At 62.2% G+C, this 20999-nt stretch overlaps 1 protein-coding gene across 4 annotated transcripts in view; it reads left to right on the top strand.

Annotated features, from left to right (window-relative positions):
• The window catches only part of IQGAP3 (IQ motif containing GTPase activating protein 3), a 36322-nt gene that overhangs the window by 8729 nt on the left and 6594 nt on the right, over positions 1-20999 (top strand). For all 4 annotated transcript variants that reach the window (XM_087855207.1, XM_045784090.2, XM_045784089.2 and 1 more), the window contains 27 exons: positions 310-377; positions 466-579; positions 794-972; positions 1356-1434; positions 1944-2107; positions 2498-2585; positions 4211-4374; positions 5722-5879; positions 7170-7285; positions 7385-7548; positions 9015-9105; positions 9943-10110; positions 10212-10351; positions 10435-10605; positions 13331-13414; positions 13573-13644; positions 13744-13813; positions 15089-15297; positions 15891-16043; positions 16248-16411; positions 16677-16901; positions 17673-17813; positions 18562-18646; positions 19044-19276; positions 19537-19669; positions 19766-19868; positions 20441-20567. In XM_087855207.1, the coding sequence (XP_087711333.1) occupies positions 310-377; positions 466-579; positions 794-972; positions 1356-1434; positions 1944-2107; positions 2498-2585; positions 4211-4374; positions 5722-5879; positions 7170-7285; positions 7385-7548; positions 9015-9105; positions 9943-10110; positions 10212-10351; positions 10435-10605; positions 13331-13414; positions 13573-13644; positions 13744-13813; positions 15089-15297; positions 15891-16043; positions 16248-16411; positions 16677-16901; positions 17673-17813; positions 18562-18646; positions 19044-19276; positions 19537-19669; positions 19766-19868; positions 20441-20567 (3663 nt within the window). The remainder of the gene's footprint in view (positions 1-309; positions 378-465; positions 580-793; positions 973-1355; positions 1435-1943; positions 2108-2497; positions 2586-4210; positions 4375-5721; positions 5880-7169; positions 7286-7384; positions 7549-9014; positions 9106-9942; positions 10111-10211; positions 10352-10434; positions 10606-13330; positions 13415-13572; positions 13645-13743; positions 13814-15088; positions 15298-15890; positions 16044-16247; positions 16412-16676; positions 16902-17672; positions 17814-18561; positions 18647-19043; positions 19277-19536; positions 19670-19765; positions 19869-20440; positions 20568-20999) is intronic.

Here is a 20999-nt window from a genome sequence, read left to right as displayed (position 1 = left end):
CTCCTCCTGACTTCATGTCCCACGTCCGTGTGCCTGGCCCTGCAGGTCTCTGCTTACAATGCCGCCCCTCCCCCCCCCCCCCCCCCCCCCCCGGCTCTGAGCACTTCTCTGAGAAGTCCGCGCCCCCCCCCGCCCCCACCTCTCAAGCATCCTGTTTCTCTTCTGTAGCACTTGTCTCAGGCTCACTTCCAAGGTCCCATGAACCGGGGGGCTTGGTCCCCACGTCCAGGTCCCCGTGGCATCTCGTGCAGACCCATGCGTCCAGCACACCAACATAAATAGGCCCCCATGCCTTCCCTTCTTTTCCAGTCTCTTCCTCTTCCGGCTGGGACTGGCCCCTCAGATACATGATCTGTATGGGAAAGTGAAATTCTCAGGTGAGCCCAGCTCCTTCCCCAGCTGCTCATGTGGGCAGGGTCTCGGGGGCTCTGGCCCTGAGGAAGAGCGCCTGTGGTGTCGTTGCAGCCGAGGAACTCAGCAACATGGCCTCGGAACTGGCCAAATACGGCCTCCAGCTGCCTGCCTTCAGCAAGATCGGGGGCATTCTGGCCAATGAGCTGTCGGTGGATGAGGCCGCAGGTAGGCGCTGGGCTCTGCCCTGCAAGGGGTGGGCTCAGTGAGATCAGGAGGGCTCCGGGCCTCAGATGGATTCTGGGTGCCTCTCATCGGTAGGCAGGGCTGCCAGGCCTCCTGGGTGGGAGGAGGGACTGCTATCAGAGTGCCTGTGGCTGGCCGTGCTGCAGCAGTCTGGGGTTAGTCTGGCCTCCTGACCTTGTATCTGTACCCTCCCCAGTCCACGCAGCTGTCCTTGCCATCAACGAGGCAGTGGAGCGAGGGGTGGTCGAGGACACCCTGGCTGCCTTGCAGAATCCCAGTGCTCTCCTGGTGAATCTTCGAGAGCCTCTGGCGGCCATCTACCAGGAGCTGCTGGCCCAGGCCAAGGCGGAGAAGGCTGCCAGTGCCCAGACCCGCGTAAGGAGGAGCCTCGGTCGCTGAGAGCCAGGTGGCCCATAAGACCTGCAGTGGACAGGACTCCTGTCTGTCCAGTCCCACATCCCAGAGTTGCTGAGAGGAACTGTCACTTGTGGGTTATCATAGAGAGACAGGAGAGGCACCGGGGAGAATGAGGATTCAGAGAAGGCAGGAGGGGGTTCTGGGGCCTGGAGGTTCGGGGCAGACTGAGATAGGGACGTAGGACTGGATGAGACCGTGCAGGAGTTGCCAAAGGCGGGCCTGAATCCTGGGTTCCCCAGAATCCTTCTGGCCAGATTGCCCTTGGGGTGGAAAGGCCCCCGGGGGAGGAAAGAGGTACAGACAAGGAGGAGCTGGTGTCCCAGGCCTCTCTCTCGGTGCAGGGTGGCGGAGAGAGCCGGGATGTCTATGACTGCTTCCTGACTCAGGCTGAGATCCAAGGCAACGTCAACCACGTCAACGGTGAGAGAAGTGGGCTGGGAGTGAGCGCGTCCCTGCATCGGGCGGTTTGGGGGTGGCTCTCACTTGGGCCAGCCCTCATGTCTCAGGAAAAGATCCCAAGTCAAGAAGAAGCGTGTGCCCTGCTGTACGGCCGTCTGTGTCTAGAGATGCGGCCCCATCAAGGGTGTTTCTGTTTGGATGGAGATCCATGGGGAGGGTGGAGGCAAGGGCAGGCCTTCCAGCTCTTGGGGCAGGGGCAGCCAGCCCGGGGTCCTTCTTGAGAAGGAGGTGTGAGGAATGGATGGGGGAGGGGGGCGGGGGCGGGAGGGGCTGCTGGAAGACTCAGGACAGCGGGGGCATCCGCCTGTTTGGGGCAGGACGTCCTCAGTGTCTGGGGTGGTGTGGTGGGAAGGCTGCGAAGATCCCACTGCGGGTTTGGGGCTGGAGCAGGGTCGAGGAGCTCTGGGCCGGTGAGAAGAATAGGGCTGGGCTTTCACGTGTTGTCCACCGTGAGTCTTGGTCTTTTGCAGTCCATGGGGCTCTAGAAGCTGTTGATGATGCGCTAGAAAGAAAGAGCCCTGACGCTTTGCTGGAGGCCCTTCTGGACCCTGCGCTGGCCCTGCGAGGGGTCAGGAGAGACTTTGCTGACTGGTACTTGGAACAGCTGAGCTCAGACAGAGAACAGAAAGCACAGGTCAGGCCCCACTACATGCCCGCCTCTTCCTTGGGCATCACCTCTGTCACCTGCTGGTATTCAGGCAGTGCCAACTACATGTGTAGATGATTACATCACCCCAAGGCCTAACGGCCTAGCCTGGCGGGGGTGGGGGTACCCAGGGGCAGCCCGACAGCTCCCCTGTTGCCGAAGCGGGGCATCTGCTCAGCAGTCTTGTCTTCACGGCTGCTGGCATTTCCCGGACGCGCCGTCCGTGTTGTCTGGGTAGTTATGTCAGTGCGTGCTGGGTAAGAAGGAGGCAGAGGTTCGACACAGGGTAGTCGGGGGATGCTGGGAGCCCGTGCTGGCAGCTCCTGTGGGCGTTCACAGCCCAGGGCTCCCCTCAGCTTTATTCCTTCCCCTCCCCAGGAGCTGGGCCTGCTGGATCTTCTGGAAAAGGAGGAGGTCCAGGCCGGTGTGGCTGCAGCCAATGTGAAGGGTGATCTGGAACACGCCAGTAAGTCACCTGCAGGCCGAGGCCTGGCGGGGCTGACGCTGCGCCTCTGACCCTGGCTGGCTTCCGTGGAGCCGGCAGCGGCCTCTCCCCCTCTGTGCCCCGCCCAGGCTGCCTGGAGGCACAGGACAGCTAGATTCATGAAGGCCATGGGGGTCGTGATGGTCCTGTGGGGCTGGCTGGGTCCTGGCAGGCGGCTGTCTGTAGGGTACTTCCCCTGCGTGTGGACACTTTGAACGTGCTGGCTTCTCCAATGTAGCGATTTCCCAGATGAGAGGGAAACGCGTGATCCCACTTAAAGTTTAAGGTTCCCCTTAAAACCACGGTGTACAAATACAATTCTCTATTGGAGGAGTGGGTTGGTGACCATGTCCCTCCCGGGGGTCAGCCCACCCGCAGCAGGAGCGAGATGAAGCTGAGCGTGGGGGCCTGAGTTGTAGCCCGTGGCCACCAGGCCTGTTAAAGCCACGTGTGCTGGCCGCTGGCCTGGCCGCTTGCGATCGCTCGGCTCTCCCGTTGCCGGTGTACAGGCCTGCCGTTCACATCTTTGTTGACCGTCGCAGGCCTTCCTGGGCTCCTCCATGCTTCAGCCTAGACTTCGGTCCCATCCGCTCAGCCAGGCAGATGAGACCTGCAGTTCTCCCCTCCCTTCTCGTCCACCTGTTCCAGCTGCCCAAACGGGCTGCTCTTCCCCAGCCGCCCGGCCTGCCCCACCGCCGGGCCTCTGATATCTGGGTTTCTGCACGCTGTCACCCGTGGAGGATGGGCGACGGTGTCCTCCAGTGTGGCCTTTATCGCTTCTGTGCTCCCCCAAGGGCTGGAGCTCTGGGGGACGGAAGGTGGAGCTGGCATGGAGTGGCTGGTCTTCATATCCTCATTTCTCCCCATAGTCCACCTCCTTGACACCAGGGCCCAGATCTGCCTGGTATTTTCCAAGCCCTGGCGTTGGAGACCCCACTGATGCCCCACGTCCCCGTTAAGCTTACTCCTGCCCTTTGTGGCCCAAATGGCTCCACTTTGGGGCTGGTTGCTTGTTCCTCTGTGCTTTTGGTAAGATTTGGCCCCTGGAGCACCTTGACTGACCTCTTCTCAGCCACGCTCCTTAGCCTCCTGCCAGTCTTGTCCCTGCCACCCCAGCGCCTCCTCTCCGCCGAAGTGGTGGCTCCGTTACCGGCCATGCTGCTCCTTCTCTGGGCCTGACAGATTGCTTCTTCCGGAAGCGACCCAGCACCTCTGGCTCCCAAACACTTAGAAACGTAGGCAGGACACTTGCGTGGTTTTTTTTGTTTGTTTGTTTGTTTTTTAAGATTTATTTATTTGAGAGACAGCGTGTGAGTGCACGTGTGCATGGTGGGGGGAGGGGCAGAGGGCGACAATCCCAGGTAGACTCCCTGCTGAGCACAGACCCAGGGCTCCATCTCCGGACCCTGAGATCCTGACCTGAGCTGAAACCAAGAGTCAGACACTCAGGTGACCGTGCCACCCAGGCGCCCCCAAGGCAGAGCAACTTTGAAGAGCGGCTGCCAAGCCGTTTCGTCTCAGAGACCCCAGCAGAAGCCAGTTAGCCTGGAGAGTGGGATGGGCCCTGGGTGGCCAGCCTGCGCAGCCCTCTCCCTCCTTCCCTGCAGTGCTCGAGGCTGTGGGCAGGATCAACAGAGCCATCCAGAGGGGAGGGGCAGCTGCTACCGTGAAGGAGCTGATGTGCCCCGAAGCCCAGCTGCCTCCGGTGTACCCCCGCGCCCCGGCTGTGTACCAGCAGGAGCTGACAGCGCTCCAGCAGCAGCGGGGAGGGGTGAGGCCCAGACCATACCCCCGTGCAGAGTACCCTCAGCGGGTTCGGGGAGGGAGGTGGGCCACGTTCCTTGCCGCCCTGAGCTGATCCTAGGTGCTGGCACTCTTGAGCAGAGGGTGCTCTACACGCTCATTTAATCCTTGCAAGAACCCAATCGGGTAAGTACGATTCCCATTTTAGAGACAGGAGAGTGAGATGCAGAGGCAGACACGGCTCCTGACACGGCTGTAGCCCGCTGCGCTGGGAGTGAATGCAAATGCACGGAAGCCTGTGCTGCTCACGGCTCTGTGTGCAAACCGCCCCCGACCCTGCGTGTCCAGACGGCTCCTCCCACAGTGGGGTGGCTTCCTGCACGGACTTCCCAGTCCCTGTGGGAGCTGGAATACACCCAAGGGTCTAGACTGTCACGGGGAGGGAGAAGTGGATGATGTCAGGGGCGGAGGATTCTAGACTAGGAAATGGAGGAAGCAGAGCTGGGAGTAAGTCTGGGAAGCCTTCCTGGAAGAGGGGAGCCCCATGGAGAATCAGTCCCACAGCAGGATTTTTAGATCAGGACCCTGGTCGTGGCCCTGAGGAAGGGCGCGGTCTCCACGTTGGTGGCTGTGTGCAGGGTTGCCGCGTGCTGGGAGGTAAAGCACAGCGCCCCGGCCACGGACGCCGGAGCACGCGGTAACTTCGGGCTCTGTGCCTCCTTGTGGTGTGACCCTGGGCAAGTGAGTTACTTGTGTGCCTCTCAGTTCGTGTGTGAAGTGGGAGCAGTAGCATACTTAGCACGTGGGATGATTGGGATGAAACGAGTCCCCGCATGCGTTCACTATGAGCCTGGCGTGTGCTGGGATTCTCCCGGGCTTCCGTCTGGAGGACCGGGCGGTGCTCCAGACACGGGGAGCAGCACACGCTGGGGTTTGGAAGGAGAGACCTGGGCCTCCGAGGCGTCTGGTGTGGCATGGAGGGGCCGCTTTGTCCTCCTCACGGTCCCCCGGGGCCTGGCGCACTTCCCGGTGCGTGCTAGGAACCAGCAAGGAGCCCGTGGCGCTCATGGGCTGAGCGTGAGCCCTGGAACTGGGGGGCTGGGTTTAACGTCCATGACTGTGGGCTCCTCGGGGGAAGGGCGCTCTTAACGGCCCCTCCCTCCCTGGCCTGTTATGAAGACTAGTGATAATGTGTGAGGCACTCCCCTCTGAGCACGCGGGAGCGCTCTCAGGCATCGGGCATGGTGGGTCAGTGAGTGAATGAGGCCACCGGGGCTTGGATTAGGGACTGGAATGCAGGGGCGCTTGAGGGCAGGATAGCGGTGGCCTCAAGCCCTTCACCAGCCCCGTGGGAATCGGCGCTCCGCCCTTGTAGGAGCTCGGCCACGAGGAGCTGTTTGTGGCAGTGGAGATGCTATCAGCCGTGGTCCTGATCGACCAGGCCCTGGAGGCCGGGGATGTTGGTGGCTTCTGGCGCAGTCTGATGAACCCCGCCACGGGCCTGGCTGAGGTGGAAGGAGAGAACGCTCAGCGGTGAGAAAGGTTTAACCCTGTGTCCAGAGGGAGGGGGTGGAGGCATGACTCTGTTCTGTGTGGAGACCCGCCTTCAGCGCTGCCCTGCTCCTGGGCCCGGCCCCTCGGTCTCTTCGCAGCTCCTCAGCCCCTGACTCGTCCTGAGAGTGGGGCTCAGTCTTCCCCCCTTCGTACGTGTTCCGTGCTTCCTAGCAGAGGTTAGAGTATCCCCAGTGCCAGACCTGCCCTGGGTACTGGGAAACAGCAGTGAACAAAACCAAATTCCTGCTCTCATCCAACCGACATGCCAGTGGAGGGGGACAGGCAGAAACCAACGTGCCAGGACTAGAAGGGAGGACGCCACGGCCCAAACCACTCTGGGCCAAGGGGGTGAACGGTGGGGTTATGCTGCGGGTTTCGGAAGGCCCCGTTGACAAGGGGGCTTTGAGAGAGACCTCAGGGCCTCTGTGATTGTGGGGGGGCGTGCGGGGCCCAGACCCAGAGCTGGACGTGTGCTCTGCGAGTCCGGGTAGCACCAGGAAGCCGGCGTGGCAGGATAGAATGAGGAGAGTGGCGGCAGGGCAGAGCAGACCACGCTGTGGCCTTGGCTTTCCCTCTGAGCGAGAAGGAAGCCACGGGGGTTCGGCGTGGAGGGGGTGATCCGAGCTACGTTTGGCAGGCTCACCGTGCCTGCTGCGCTGAGGACGGGCTCCTGGGTTGGATGGGACAAGAGGCAGCCTCCGGGCCAGGTGTGAGGCACGCTTGGCTGAGGGCGGTGGCCGTGGAGGTGGCGAGGGGGAGTCTGGTTTTGGGTCTGTTCCCAAAGCGGATCTGATGGGATCTGGTTGTCTGTGGATATGGGCTGTGGGAGACAGTGTGGTCCGATGTGGCACAGAGATCTTTGTCCTCAGAGGGTGGAGTGAATGTTGGCTGAAGCAGGCAGGACTGGGAGACACAGGCTGGACGGGGGGTCAGGAGCTCAGGTCGGGTTTGGGGTGCTCATCAGGCATTCACGGGGAGGTGCGAGGGGGCAGCTGGCGCTCACAAGTGGGCTGCGGGTGTCCTCTGGGAAGTCGTTAGGATACGGCATCTCGAGCCAGGAGGTCAGGACAGGCGTGTGGCGCCTGAGCGGGGGAGGCTCGGGCGTGTAGAAGTCAGGGAGCAGCCAGAACGGGCTCTGAAAGAACAACCCGCAAGGTGAGAAGAGAACCGGAGGAATGTGATGAGCGGGAGGCCGCGCAGCGTTCGGAAGTGTGCCGACTGCCGGCTGACGACGCCCCTGCTCCTCGCCCGCCCCTCCCCCACTGCCAGTTACTTTGATGCCCTGGCCGAGCTGCGACGTGCACTGGACGGGGCCGTCTTGAGCTGGAACGACCTGCAGACCACCGTGCACCGGGTCAACGCCCAGGTCCAGGAAGAGACCGACCGTGAGTGGAGTCCAGGGCAGACGGAGACAGCTCCGCGTGCACTGCCCGTCCTTTACCGTCGGTCCAGGCCCTCTGCCCACCTAGATCTCTCTTTCCCAGAGGTCCTCGCGGTCAGCCTCATCAACGAGGCTCTGGACCAGGGCAGCCCTGAGAAGACCCTGTCTGCCCTCCTGCTTCCCTCGGCTGGCCTGGACGACATCAGCCTTCCTGTCGCCCCTCGGTACCATTTCCTCCTCGTGGCGGCCAAGAGGCAGAAGGCCCAGGTGAGGTCTGAGTGGGCTGGGTTGGTCACCAGAGCAGGAAGAGCAACCCCTGTGGGTGGAGCTGTGCCCAGGGTGCACCCCAGGAGAGCCAGGGCTGATGACACAGTCCCTTCTGGGGGTGGAGGGCAGGAGGGGCCATGGGGGAAGGGGCCGTCGGGCCAGGCCCCGCACTGAGCTCCAGTCACCAGCATGTAGAGAATGATGGGGCCTTGTGTGTGGCAAGAACGCAGGCCCGGGGCCAGAGAACCAGGCTGGACTTCCTGCTCTGGCGTGTAGTGACCACATGACCTCCAGCAAATCCCTAGTGTCTCTGAGCTCTGCTTGTTCATCTGTAAATACTACGTGCCCTGGCCCTCCGGCCCGCGTTGGGGCGTGTGGCGGGGTTTTGAGTGGTGGCGCCCTGAGCACGCAGCAGCGCACGGTCAAGGGCTGGGTCAGCTGGGCTGGACTGCCTGGGTTTGCATCCTGGCGCCGGCCCTGCGCGTGTCTCACACCGTCGCTCTCCTGCAAGCGTTCGGTGATAACGAGCTCCTCTCCGGGTCAGGGCTGTCGGCGAGCAGCATGAGGACAGTACTAGCTAACGTGGAGTGGGCGCTTCCCTGCCAGGCGCTGATTGTGTGCATGGCAAATGGGGTTCCGAAGAAAGTGCTCTACTTTTATTTTTATTTGTTTTAAAGATTGTATTTATTTATTTATTTGAGAGGAAGAGCATGAGCGGGGGCAGAGGGAGAAGCAGGCTCCCCACTGAGCAGAGCCCGAGGCGGGGCTCGATCCCAGGACCCTGGGATCAGGACCTGAGCTGAAGGCAGACGCTCACAGACTGAGCCACCCAGGCGCCCCTGGAAAATGCTTTAGAACGCTGCCTGGAACGTAGTGCTCATGCAAATGTCTGTTTAGATGTTTCCCTCTGCTAACGAGGAGCGTTGGGAGGGACCAGAGTCTGGGGTTGGGGTTGGGTGAGGCACGGGGGCGGAGGGACCCAGCCTGACCTGTGGTGAGTGAGTCTGGGTTACATGTGAGCACAGGGGCAGTAGAAAGGCTTGGAGCGGGAATGGACAGGACAGGATGGAGTTCGGGGTCAGGGTCGGACTGAGAAGGTGTGCATGGAGGCGCAGGGGAGTGGGGAGCAGGGGCAGGAAGGGGGAGCCTCTGATGTGGGCTTTTCCTGGCTGTGGCTGGGCCCCGGGGGCAGGAAAGTGAGCTGCTGGGAGGGTGGAGGATGTTGAGGGCTTCTGAGTGCTCTCTGAGCGCTGCAGCCCCGCTGAGCCGAGGCTTGGCCAGCCTGAAAGCAGGCCGGGAAGGAGCCCAGGGAGCGCAAGGCCATGCCTGCACGCGGCAGGCGGAAGGCAAGGGCATGGCTCTCCCTGGGGCTCCTGCTGCCTGTCTGTACTTTGGTCCTCGTACAGCTGAGCCGGGGGCCTGGGGCGGCTGTCCCGGGCTCTCATAATCCCCATCTCAACTTCTAGGCGACGGGGGACCCCGGAGCAGTGCTGTGGCTGGAAGAGATCCGCCAGGGCGTGGTTAGAGCCAACCAGGACACAGACGCCGCGCAGAGAAGTACATGGGCCTGGGGTCCCCGCAGGAGGCAGGGGAGGGCTGGGGGGGGAGGGGATGTGGGCTCCCCACTCACCCCCTCTCCCTTTCAACCTCTGTGGGGAGGCGGACCAGAAACAGAGCAGGGCCTCGCCGCTTGGCCTGGACGCTAGGTCTCCTAGCCACAGCCCAGCAGGAAAGTCTTAGGGGCTGAGAGCCCACAATCCACCCGTGCCTCTGTCCACGCCTTCCACGGGTACTCGCCCCCGAAGTGTGAGCCCGTGAAATCAGGTGGTGGCCAAAGGTCCATCCCGTCCTGTGCTAGTAGCTGGAGTTTGGGGTCCCGCTGTCAGCTCAGGTCATGGGGGGCAGGGAAGGACCGGCTCTGAGGACAAGTTGGCAGGATCGGTGCAGACAGACACTGGTGTCTGTGGTGGGTGCTGGTAGTGTCTGCTGTCCCTCTGTCCGTCTGTCTGTCTCTCTGTCTGACATGAAGGCAGGTGTCACACTTCTTAGATTTTATTCTGTTTTGAAGAAACTGTCTTGAGGTTCTCTGCCCGCATTCTGCCTTTGAGTTTCTGTAAAGAGACTTGGGGCTGTCCTTTGACCCATCCCCAGCTGGCCCCATGCTGCCTCCCTCAGGAAGCCTTCCCTGACTCCTGCCTTTCCTCCAGGCACAGCTGCATGCTGCTGTTCTCATCTGTGTCTGCATCCATGCTCAGATGTTCTCTGTCCCTTCCATCAGATGGGGGGATTGTGTCCCCCTTATTTGAATCCCTCCCCCGTGGATAGGACAGGGCCCATGGGAGGGACTTGGGGAAGGGGTAAGGACCAACCCCTGGCTCCCAACGCCCCTGTCAGTGGCTCTCGGTGTGGCCGCCATCAATCAGGCCATCAAGGAGGGCAAGGCAGCCCAGACAGAGCGGGTGTTGAGGAACCCCACCGTGGCCCTCCGAGGGGTGGTTCCCAACTGTGCTGACAGCTACCAGCGGGTCCTGGAAGGTGCCATGGCAAAGAAGCAGCAGCCAGGTAAGGCCCCAGCCTCACCCTCCTCGTCTCCGCCCGCCCCAGCCACCTCCCGTGTCCTGTGCCTCCTCCCAGTGTCCTCTCCTTACTTGGCTTCTGCTTAGGAGATACTGCGCTCTGGGTCCGACACAACATGAAGGACGGCTCCGCCTACTACTTTCACCTGCAGACCTTCCAGGGGACCTGGGAGCAGCCTTCCGGCTGCCGCCTGAATACATCCCACCTGACTCGGGAGGAGATCCAGGTCGGCAGAGCCCCTGCGGGGGAGGGGCTCGAGGAGGGGGCTCCCACCCACTAGGTGCCACAGGTTCTCTCTCCCACCCGCAGTCAGCCGTCACCAAGGTCACCGCTGCCCACGACCGCCAGCAGCTCTGGAAGGCCAATGTTGGCTTTATCATCCAGCTCCAGGCCCGCCTGCGCGGCTTCCTGGTCCGGCAGAAGTTTGCGGAGCGCTCGCACTTTCTGAGGACCTGGCTGCCAGCGGTCATCAAGATCCAGGTGGCGGGCTCTGGCCTTCGAAGCCGTCAGGGCCGGGCATAGCTGGGCTTCAGGGTGTTCTTCTTACTTGCTTTTGCTGAGTAGAGGGGTTCAAGCGTGCCATCTAGAGCCTGGAGTGCCCGGATTTGAATCCCGGCCACAGGTAGCCGTGCGACCCCGACAGGCGCTTACTCTCGGCCGGTTTCCCCACCTGCGGGATGGGCATGGGAACGTCGTAGCATCTCTGTGTAGGGGTGTCGTGAGGGCATCCAAACAGTGCCTGGCTGGCAGGCGCTCACTGTCGTCACCATCACCGTCCCCAGGGCAAGAGCGGCTTTGTCGCCTCCCTGCGGGGAGGTGGGAGTGAGATTTAGTAAGCCGTAGGGGTCCAGACATGAGGACCTCCTGAGGTGGGTAAACAGGAAAGGGTGGACCAGCTCCGAGGGGAAGAGCTCCTGTCTTCTCTCCAGCTAGCCCTGTGGCTAGTCCAGTGTGGTCGAGGGGCAGGACCCATGACTAACTGGGAAGATGGGCTCGGGCCCGCCAGCTTTACAAGCCAGTGAAGATGGGAGTTGAGCAAACAGAGGCCTCCCCAGGTAGATGTGACCTGCGGGTTGCACGGAGCTGTGTGCAGTGTGAGGGTCCTTTATTGACTAAACATCTGCATGCCCGGGCTGCAAGGGTGCCCCCTGGGCTGGGGCAAGGGCAGAGACGGATGGGACAGATGAGTGACCACAGGTCCCCTGGCAGGACCTGGAGCACAGCTGATGTTGGATGCTGTGATGGCGGGGACGCAAAGGCAGCCCCCAGAGCCCGGGGGTGGGAGGACAGTGCACAGGTGGGGCGGGCACGTGGCCCATGAGTATGAACCAGCACACATCAGGCTTTAGAATCAGAGGCTGGAGTTTGCCTCCTGGCCCTCCCACTTCTGGGTCATACGACCTTGGGCACCTCTCCTAAGCCCGCTACAACACCATTTCTTATTCGTGGGGAACGACAGCCCCCCCTTCGTGTGTGGATCGTGCGGGCTCAGCGGGAAAGTACATGGGCCCTGAGTGCAGTGAGCCCTCTGTGGGTGGCAGCCATTAGAATGTGTTAAATTGCAGGGCACTGATCCCAGAACTCAGTACAGAACCTTAGCAATTCGCATTTAGTGGTCTGATCATGGGGATTCCTCCCTCCTGAGCCTGGACTGGAATTTCACACACAAACTAAAGACCTAAAAAGCCACAGTGACAGGAGAGGGGACGGGGTCGGAGGGCACGTGTGCCAGCAACACTGGAGCTGTGCAGGCTCTGGCCTGGGTCCTAGGAGACAGGGAAAGGAGCGGTGACCCAGAGCCTCAGGCCACCTGTCCTCCAGCTGTAGGGAAGTAAGAGTCAGAAATGGGGCTCCCGGAAGCTCTGAGCCTGGCTGAGCCTGAAGGTCAGGTCCTGACTTCTGACCAGTCCAGACTGGCAGGCACCTTCTCTAAGGGGGAGCCGTGGGTAGGCAGGCGGGGGAGGAGCCGAGAGGGGGCCCCTCTGCTCTTCACCACAGCAGCTATCCAGAGGGACAGCCGCACCTGGAGGAGAGGAAGCAGTGCTGAGGAAAGGCTCGGGTGGGGGCAGGGGGCTTCCTGGCCTCCAGGCTCTAGGGTGCACAGTCGCCATCCCGGGGCACGCTGCCTCTTTCACATCCTGTCCTAACAGAGCGGCGGGGTCTGCCATGGGGGTGGAACCTGCCCACAGAGCTGGCTTTAGGAAGGGCTGGGAGGACAGTTGGTCGAAAGGGGATGCTCTGAAAACACCAGCCCGCGTCAGTGTCCGTGCTGGAGGATTGTTCAGGGCCTGAGTGCCCAGGAGAGGTGTCACGGGGGCCCTGAAAGACAGGAGAGGTTTCAGGGGTCAGGGTATCAGGCATAAACAAGGGTTGGGGCCAGAGCCTCACCACGCATGTTTAGAAGGAAGTATCCTGTCTGAAGCGGCTGGAGTCACTGGAAGGAACCACGGGAGAGTTGTGTAGGGTCAGGTGGTTGAGAATTTCTGGAAACTCTGGGGCTGAGAGACCTAGTCCAGGTGGTTCTTAAGGAAAACTGATCTTGCACAAGCTAGCTGTGAGAGGGGAGAGGCCCTAAGGGGAAGGGAGCTGCCGGGTTTATGTTTTAGAGACCAGAGAGCGTGTGGTTTACAGAGGAGGCGGTCATGCCAGCCCCTCACGGCAGACCAGCCAGGGCCGGGGAGGGCAGGCCAGTGGAGGCAGGAGTGCAGTGCTGGCTTGGCAAACGGGTGTGAGCTAGGGGAGCCTCCGTGGCCTGCGGCCCACGTGGCATTGGCAGAGGTGGGCTGCGTAGCTTTGCGCCTGCACACGCCTCCCGTCCGTGCCCTGTGTGCCTCCCCAGGCTGCGTGTGAGTGCGTCTGGGGGGGCACAGTGTGTGGGGTGAGGTTGGCGTAGACGTCGGTAATGTTTTCACAGCTTGCGTCTTACAGTTGGGTTTCCGTGGGGAGGGGCTGGCTAGCCTGGGTGTGTGGGGTTGATCGCATGCGTGTGTGTTTGTGTGTGCACGCGTGCGTGCTGGGACCAGGGAGGGTGTGCTTGACTGGTGCGGATGTCTGGTCTCCCCGTGAGGGTAGACGTTCTCTGAGAACAGGGCTGGTTTCCCCTCCGCCTCCCCCTCTGGCCTCCCCCGACTTCCCACGGCCCTGGACAGCCTCTCGGGCCAGCGGGGACCAGCGGGTCTGCCCCCTTTCCTGTCCTGACGCACAGGCTCACTGGCGGGGTTACAGGCTGCGGAAGGCGTACCTGGAGCGGCTGCGGTATTTCAGAGCAAACTCAGATGCTGTAATCAAGGTAGCTGCCACCGCTGGGGAGGGGGGTTCCTGTCTCCTGAAGGGCCCTCTGTCCTCTCACCTCGCCACCTCTGGAGACGGCTGGACCGGCCCAGGTCCTGGCCTGGCTCCGAGGCCTGGTGCCCAAGCCCGCAGCTCTGAGGCGGCATGTATCCTCAGATCCAGGCCTGGGCCCGGATGTGGGCAGCTCGGAGGCGATACCGGAGACGTCTGGGATACTTCCAGAAGAATGTGAGTGTACCCTGCTGCCCTGTCCCCATGCCCAGCCTTCACCCAGGAGACCCAGGCGAGGGCAGCCAGCAAGCCTTTCCCCACCTGCGTTCGTGGCAGGTTGAGTCCGTTGTGAAGATTCAGGCGTTTTTCCGCGCCCGGAAGGCCCGGGATGACTACAGGATGTTAGGTACGCGGCCTGGTCCCCTCTCTTCGCCGTGGGTAAACTGCCCGTGCTGCCCCCTCTGTCTGTGCGAGTGCGTGGCTTTTGAGAGTCAGTGGGGCAGAAGTCATGTCACCCCATGGCTTACAAATTGGGCTTTGGAGAATTTGTCTATCCTTGAGCCCCTTCCTCAGCGACCGCTGATGCCCCAACGTTGAGCGTGTCTCCGGACCCAGGGCGCATGTGGGAGTGAGGACATGTGCTCTGCCTTTGGGGATCTCCCAGTCTGGAGGGAGAGACAGGAACTCCCCTAGATATCCCTCCCGGGGCCACACAGCAGGGAACAAGATTGTGTCATCGAGTAGGGGCCGTAGCCAAAGCCCCCGCCGCCCCAGAAACAGCCTGGTCGCAGGGAAGGCTCCTCTCAGGAGGTGCTTGCTGTCCCAGGCTACAATTATCTCCCTCTTGCTGCCACCAGAGCAAACAAGGGAAGGGTCTTCTCCCCCTAGAGACCCCGCCTCCTCGCACTTTGCCTTCTCATGTGGCCTGGAGCTCCCCCAGCTCTGGCCCTCTGTGGAACCTGTGCGTGAAGCCTTGTACGGGGCTGGGACCTGAGTGCCAGCACCGGACGGCGCGCCCTTGTCCTGCCCCTTGGTCCCCTCAGTGGGGTGCGCATCTAAAGCCTCACTCAAGTCCTTTTGGGCCGCTCTTGTCCTGTTCTTAAAGACAGAAGCCCAGCCTTGGAGGTCCTCGTCTTTGTGAGGTGGACCCAGGGTCCATTTCTAAGTTGACCTCCAGTCCTTGGGTTCTGGGAGATGTGGGCCCTTTCCCTTCCAGGCCTGAGGTGACACTCCTGGGCTTCAAGTAGGATGCACGGCACTGGCCACATGTCCTTTACCGCTCTGTGCCTGTCCTGCCCACAGGGGTGCCACTGGTCCTTCTCTGACTGCGGGCACTGAGCCAATCTGAGCAGCAAATTGGAGTAGGGGGTTCATCAGAGGGAGCTAGGGCTCTGACCTGGCGGCAGGCGGTCCCTGCCATGGGCCCCAGTTGGGGGTGAGCAAGGGAAGGACCCCTCTTCCATCATACCTGTATATCACCTGGGGAGCTAGGGATAGGACTGGCTTGAGGCAGCTTGCTGCCCCCCTGGCCACAAGCAGAACCAGTTAGAAAAGGGCTGGGTGTTGGGGGCCTGTTGGCCTCAAGCAGGTTGGGGACCAAGGGCTGATAACAGGCAGGGAGCTGGCGAGGAAGCCTCTGGGAGTGCACGGCTAGTCCTGACGCTTCTTCCCTTCCCGCCAGTCCATGCACCCCATCCTCCTCTCAGCGTGGTATGCAGATTTGCCCACCTCTTGAATCAAAGCCAGGAGGACTTCCTGGCTGAGGCCGAGCTGCTGAAGCTCCAAGAAGAGGTGGTCCGGAAGATCCGGTCCAATCAGCAGCTGCAGCAGGACCTCAACCTCATGGACATCAAGATTGGCCTGCTGGTAAAGAACCGGATCACCCTGCAGGTGAGGGGCCGCGCGCTGCTGCCACGTCCGGCCACTCCTGGGGAGGTGGGGCTGACCGTCTGCCGGCTGCTCAGAATGTTGTCCACCTGCCCGGACCGTACCATCTGGATCAGGTCCTTGCTCCAGCGGTCCCCTGCCCTTCGGAGATCGGTGGGGACAGGTGACAGGCGACAGAAGCCTGGATGTGAAATGTGAAGCAGCCTCTGCTGCTTCCTCGTGGTGGGTACCGGCTGCCCGTGTAATCTTGGGGAGCAGGGAGAGTCAGAGTGTGCCCCTTGCCGGGCCAGCGTAGGGGTAGATACAAAGGCTCCCCAGACGGCGAATGAGCAGGCAGACATGCAGCGATGGGGAGGAGGGACAGCTCCGGCTCAGAAGACGGCCACGACGTCAGGGCCCGGCAGCCCAGTTCTCTGTGGGGACTGCCCCTGTGAGAGTGGAGGAGCCCGACGGAGTGTCGGGTGGCTGGGGTGGGGGGCCCTGCACACCCTAGAACTGTTCATCTCTCGCTCACGCCGTGAAGGCCTCACACAGCAGAAAGCCGCGCCGATTCTGACCATAGCTCTGACCAGCGCTGGCCTTCCCCCCGCCTGCAGGAAGTGGTCTCCCACTTCAAGAAGCTGACCAAGAAGAACAAGGAGCAGCTGGCGGGCATGATGGTTCTGGACAAGCAGAAGGGACTGAAGTCACTGAGCAAAGAGAAAAGGCAGAAGCTCGAAGCTTACCAACACCTCTTCTACCTGCTGCAGGTGCGCAGAGGACCCCCCCCCCCCCCCAGGCCTTTCTCTCCCTGTACGGTGTCCTTTCCCCAACCCTAATGCCTTGACCCCAGACAGGCGGACTGCCCCCTCCTGTTCATCCTCCGAGGAGGCTTCTGGCAGGAGAGTCTTTCTTTATTCGATCGCTAGTCCTCGAGGGGCCTCGTAAGCCGTTCCCGTCCCCGTTGCTTGCAGACTCAACCGACCTACCTGGCCAGGCTGGTCTTCCACACGCCACAGAGCAAGACCACCAGGTTCGTGGAGTCCGTCATCTTCAGCCTGTACAACTACGCCTCCACCCGCCGCGAGGCCTACCTGCTGCTCCAGCTGTTCAAGACCGCGCTCCAGGAGGAGATCAGGTGGGCTCCCCGCCTGCGGAGGAAGGGGAAGGGAGCAGGCCGAGATGGCTGCATGGGCTCCTCGCGGAGGGTGGAGGGAGTCGGAGACCTCTTATCTCAGCCTCCATGGGAGGACAGTGCGGAGGGTTAGCACAGCCTGAGGTCGGGGACCTGCCTGCAGAGGAGCCATCCCAGAGCAGGCTTCGAGGCCAAGATCTCAAGAAGGAAAAGCAGCTCTTTGTCCTACACGGAGGCAGAGCAGCTTCCGTGACCTCTTGAACCATAGGTCAAAGGTGGAGCGGCCCCAGGACATGGTGACCGGCAGCCCCACGGTGGTGAGGCTGGTGGTGAGATTCTACCGGAATGGGCGGGGCCAGAGCGCCCTGCGGGAGATCCTGGGCAGAGTCATCCAGGATGTGCTGGAGGACAAGACGCTGAGCATCCGCACAGACCCCGTTCACCTCTACAAGAGCTGGGTCAACCAGAGCGAGGCCCAGACGGGACAGCGCAGGTGAGAGCGGCGGAGGGAGAGCGCCCTTGGATGGGCTTGCTCGCCGCCCCCTCCCCGCAGCGCACCGGCGAGCACGCTGACCGTTCAGATCCAGCGGCCCTATCGGATGAAATGAAGTAGGCTTTTCGACCCCTCTGGTATTAACACGGACCTAGTGTGCTTGACACAGGACGAACACAGATGATTGCGCTGTGTGTTTAATTGCTGTGTCCTGCTTGCAGGTGATGCGTCCGATTGGCCCGGAGTTGGGTTATGGACTCCTTATTGATAGGGGATAGCCGAATACTCAGATTTCCAGATGAATAGACCAATAGGGCAGCGAGAGCTGGGTTGGCCCTGTAGACGGGGCGTTGCTCAGGAAGCGGGGCCTCCGAGGAGCAGCCACTGCTGGTGGCTTCTCCCGTGGCAATGGGCTTATACCTCGTCTTCCCGATCGCCCCAACGGCCAAAGACACAGGACAGCTGTGGCCTCCTGTTCCCCTGAGGAGTCCTCTACGGACTGCGGCTTGTCCATCTGTCCCACACTCACCCACTCGCCCTGGGCCCTGCAGCCCTTTCTTCACTGTCCACCCATGTTGCTCCGTTCCCTCTGAGTCCTTTCTTATGTTCTGGCCTGGTCCCCTTGAGCATGCGGGGCTGCCCTAGTGTGTGCGCGCGTATACGTGTGTGTGGCGGGGTCCTGTTGTTAGGTGAAGAGTTCAGGGTCTGGGGCTTCGGGGAGGGGAGGCCATGGGAGGGGCCCTGGCTGATACCTTGACTCTCTGTCCACAGCCACCTCCCCTACGATGTCACCCCAGAGCAGGCCTTGAGCCACCCCGAGGTCCAGAGACGACTGGACATCTCGCTCCGCAGCCTCCTCGCCATGACCGACAAGTTCGTCGTGGCCATCATGTCCTCTGTGGACCAGATTCCGTACGTGCGTCAGCCCCGCCCCAGCCGGGCCCCCGGCAGCCGTAACCTTGAGTCGCTGAGCCCTAGGAGGGGGAAGGAGATGGCATTTGTAGGTGGCACGTCCACAGTAGGAACCGCGATAATAAAGTCTAGCACATCTGGCTATCACGGTACCATTCAGCGCTAGTTCCACAGACATCATCTCACTAGATTCTCACAAAAATCCTGAGCTAGAGAGAGGGCAAGATCCCCTGCCTCCGATTTCCAGAATGGGGGGCTGACCCGCAGGGGAGGGCATCACGTAAGCCGCCATCTGGTTTGCGGTAGAGGCGGGACTGGACCTCCTACTCGGATCTCTGGTTCTCCTCGGGTCCTGCCTCCAGCCCCGCCCCGCCCCTCCCATGTGCTCTGTGATGACAGACAAGGTTGGCCTCCTCAGAGCCTCCCAGGCCGTCCTGGGACATGCCCAGGGGACACGCTGAAGGTGCCTTTGTGGGGGAAGGCAGGCCGAATCCTGGGCACCGGGGTGTCCCCAGGGGACACTGGAGAGAGGCAAAGCCGAGGCCCTCAAACCAGGCTGAAGGTTGCACGCCAGTTTAGCGGGTGGCAGGGCCTGGCCCCGGGTGCTGACCCGAAGGGCGGCAGGGAGCTGGCTGTGGATAGTGGGAGGCCAGTGCGCCACGCCCAGGCAAGTCAGCGGGCAGCGCTCGCGTGCGCTGAGCTCTGGGGGGGATGGCGGGACCACAGTGCACGCACGCTTTTTCCCCAGGTACGGGATGCGGTATGTGGCCAAGGTTCTGAAGACCGCTCTGGCAGAGAAGTTCCCTGATGCCTCGGAGAACGAGGTCTACAAGGCAAGTGCCGTCTGCCCTCCCCAGACTCCAGAGCTCTCCTTTGTCGTCCTGGTGCCTGTGAACCCCCGGACTGAGAGAAAAGGATAGAAAACCCTATTCTGTGAAATGCCTAGTGGGACGATCGTCCCCGCGCCGGCTCACCAGCAGGCCTTCTGCTGGCAGGTGCAAAGGCAGCTGGGCCATGAGCGAACAGGGCGGACAGCCCTGCACTTGTCAGGAGATCTGGGTTCCCGTCCTGGCTCCCACTCATGTTGTGCGGTGTGGCCTTGAGCGGGTGCTTTTTGTGAGATGACGGGGTTGGCCCACGTGGTCCCTTCCAGCCGCGGGAGTTGGGGAGCAGGGCGGGGTGCCAACGCGGACCCCAGGGCGCTTCTGGGATGGTGTTCTCTACCCTCAGGTGGTCGGGAACCTCCTGTACTACCGCTTCCTGAACCCAGCCATTGTGGCCCCCGACGCCTTCGACATTGTGGCCGTGGCAGCGGGTGGCGCCCTGGCCACCTCCCAGCGCCACGCGCTCGGGGCTGTGGCTCAGGTCCTGCAGCATGCTGCCGCGGGCAAGGCCTTCTCTGGGGAGAGCCGGCACCTGCGGGTCTTGAATGACTACCTGGAGGAGACACACCTCAAGTTCAGGTCTGGGTCCCGGCACCCTGTCCCTCCTGTCCCCTCCTCCTCTTACCTTCTGTCGTGCCCCGCCTCCCTCTCTGGAGTCCTTGGGGGAAGCGCTGCACGGAGGTGAAGGGCGTAGTTACCGAGCCGGAGGGTGGATTGTTGGAAGGACTGCCCGGTGGGCTGGAGGGGACCCTGGAGGGGCGGGGGGGGGGTCTGTCGGGAGCAGAACATGTGGGGGTGCTGCCCGCCCCGCCCCTCCCACACCCTTCCTCTGGAGATAGGAGGTTCGTGTGCCGAGCCTGCCAGGTCCCGGAGCCAGAAGAACGCTTTGCGATGGACGAGTACTCGGACATGGTGGCTGTGGCCAAGCCCGTGGTGTACATCACCGTCGAGGAGCTGGTCAACACGCACAGGGTGAGGGGTGCCGCTGGGGGATGCTGGGATGGGGGGCTGGCACTTGGAGGAAGGCCCCGCTCGGACCTGCATCCGCCGCTGTGCTCTGACCCGCAGCTGCTGCTGGAGCACCAGGACTGGGTCGCCCCCGACCACGGTGACCCCCTGCACGAGCTCCTGGAGGACCTCGGGGAGCTGCCCACCGTCCCCGACCTCATCGGTGCGTGCGGTGCTGGGCCGGGGGGCCGGGGGGCCTGCAGAGAAGATGGCAGGCGGGCGAGTGCGTCCTATCTGGAGTCTTGTCAAGGGGGGGGACGTGTGCTAGGAAGCCAGTCTGCACGCGCCTGTCCTCTCTTCCCCGGGTCCTAAGAGGGACACGTGCACATGGACTGATGGGAGGAAAGGGGACAGACAGTAGGGGGACCCAGTGCCATCGTGTGAATGGCCGATCAAATCGCATGAGAGAGATGTGGATGGATGCGGGTCTGTTCTGAGTCACTAAGGGTTTCTCTGCCGGGAGCTTCCAAACGAGAGGAGCGGCCCAGGGGCGGAAGGTCAGGGTGGGGGTGGTGACAGATTGGGAGCCGAGCGCTCCACGCCCCTGGGCTGAGGGTGTTGGGCGGAGGCTGAGCTCTGGGCAACAGCCCTCCCTTCGGTGCTGAGGGCCGAGGACTGGGGCGCCGTGGGCAGTGTGGACCGCCTCTCCTGGCACGGGGGTGCGCGGAGCAGGCAGCTAGCATGGCTGTCCGGGCACGGCGGTGCATGCTGGTCTCATCCTGCGCCCCATCTCAGGAGAGGGCGTGGCTGCAGCTGGGAGCCCAGACCTGAGCAAGCTGGAGGTGTCCTTGACGCTCGCCAACAAGTTCGAAGGGCTGGAGACAGACGCCGGGGACATCAGTGCCCAGAGCCTGCTTCTGAGGTGGGTGAGGCAGCCTCGGCCGGTGACTCGGCCCCTCCACCGTCTTCCTGTCCTTCGGGCAGCTCTCCCTGCGGCCTCACTGGCACTGCCCTCGCCGGGCCTCTGTGTCCCCCTTGGCCTTTGCTCTGTGCTTCGGCTAATGGCTGGGGGAGACTTGGGACATTGGTAGCACCTGGTGCTGGCGTGTTGGCGCGCTGTTCACCAAATGCCTTTTCACGTGTTACCATTTGACCTGAGCGACAACTGCGAGGTTGGGGATGGTTTCCCTGTTTTGTGGTCAAGAGACACGTGGGGTAAGTGGCCTGCTGGAAGTGATGGTCAGGAGAGGGGCCTGGAGCTTCCCATCCCCCATTCTAGGAGAGTAAGGGGGGCACCCAGCAGGCCTGGCCAGCCATCTGGGCAGAAGAGGAGCCAAGTTGCCACCTCTATCCC

Source organism: Ursus americanus, chromosome 2 (genome assembly GCF_024610735.1).
Source record: "Ursus americanus isolate L20-20 chromosome 2, mUrsAme1.1.p, whole genome shotgun sequence".
Taxonomy (NCBI): domain Eukaryota; kingdom Metazoa; phylum Chordata; class Mammalia; order Carnivora; family Ursidae; genus Ursus; species Ursus americanus.
Note: the sequence above shows the minus strand (reverse complement) of the source record. Positions and strands in the feature narration are given on the sequence as shown.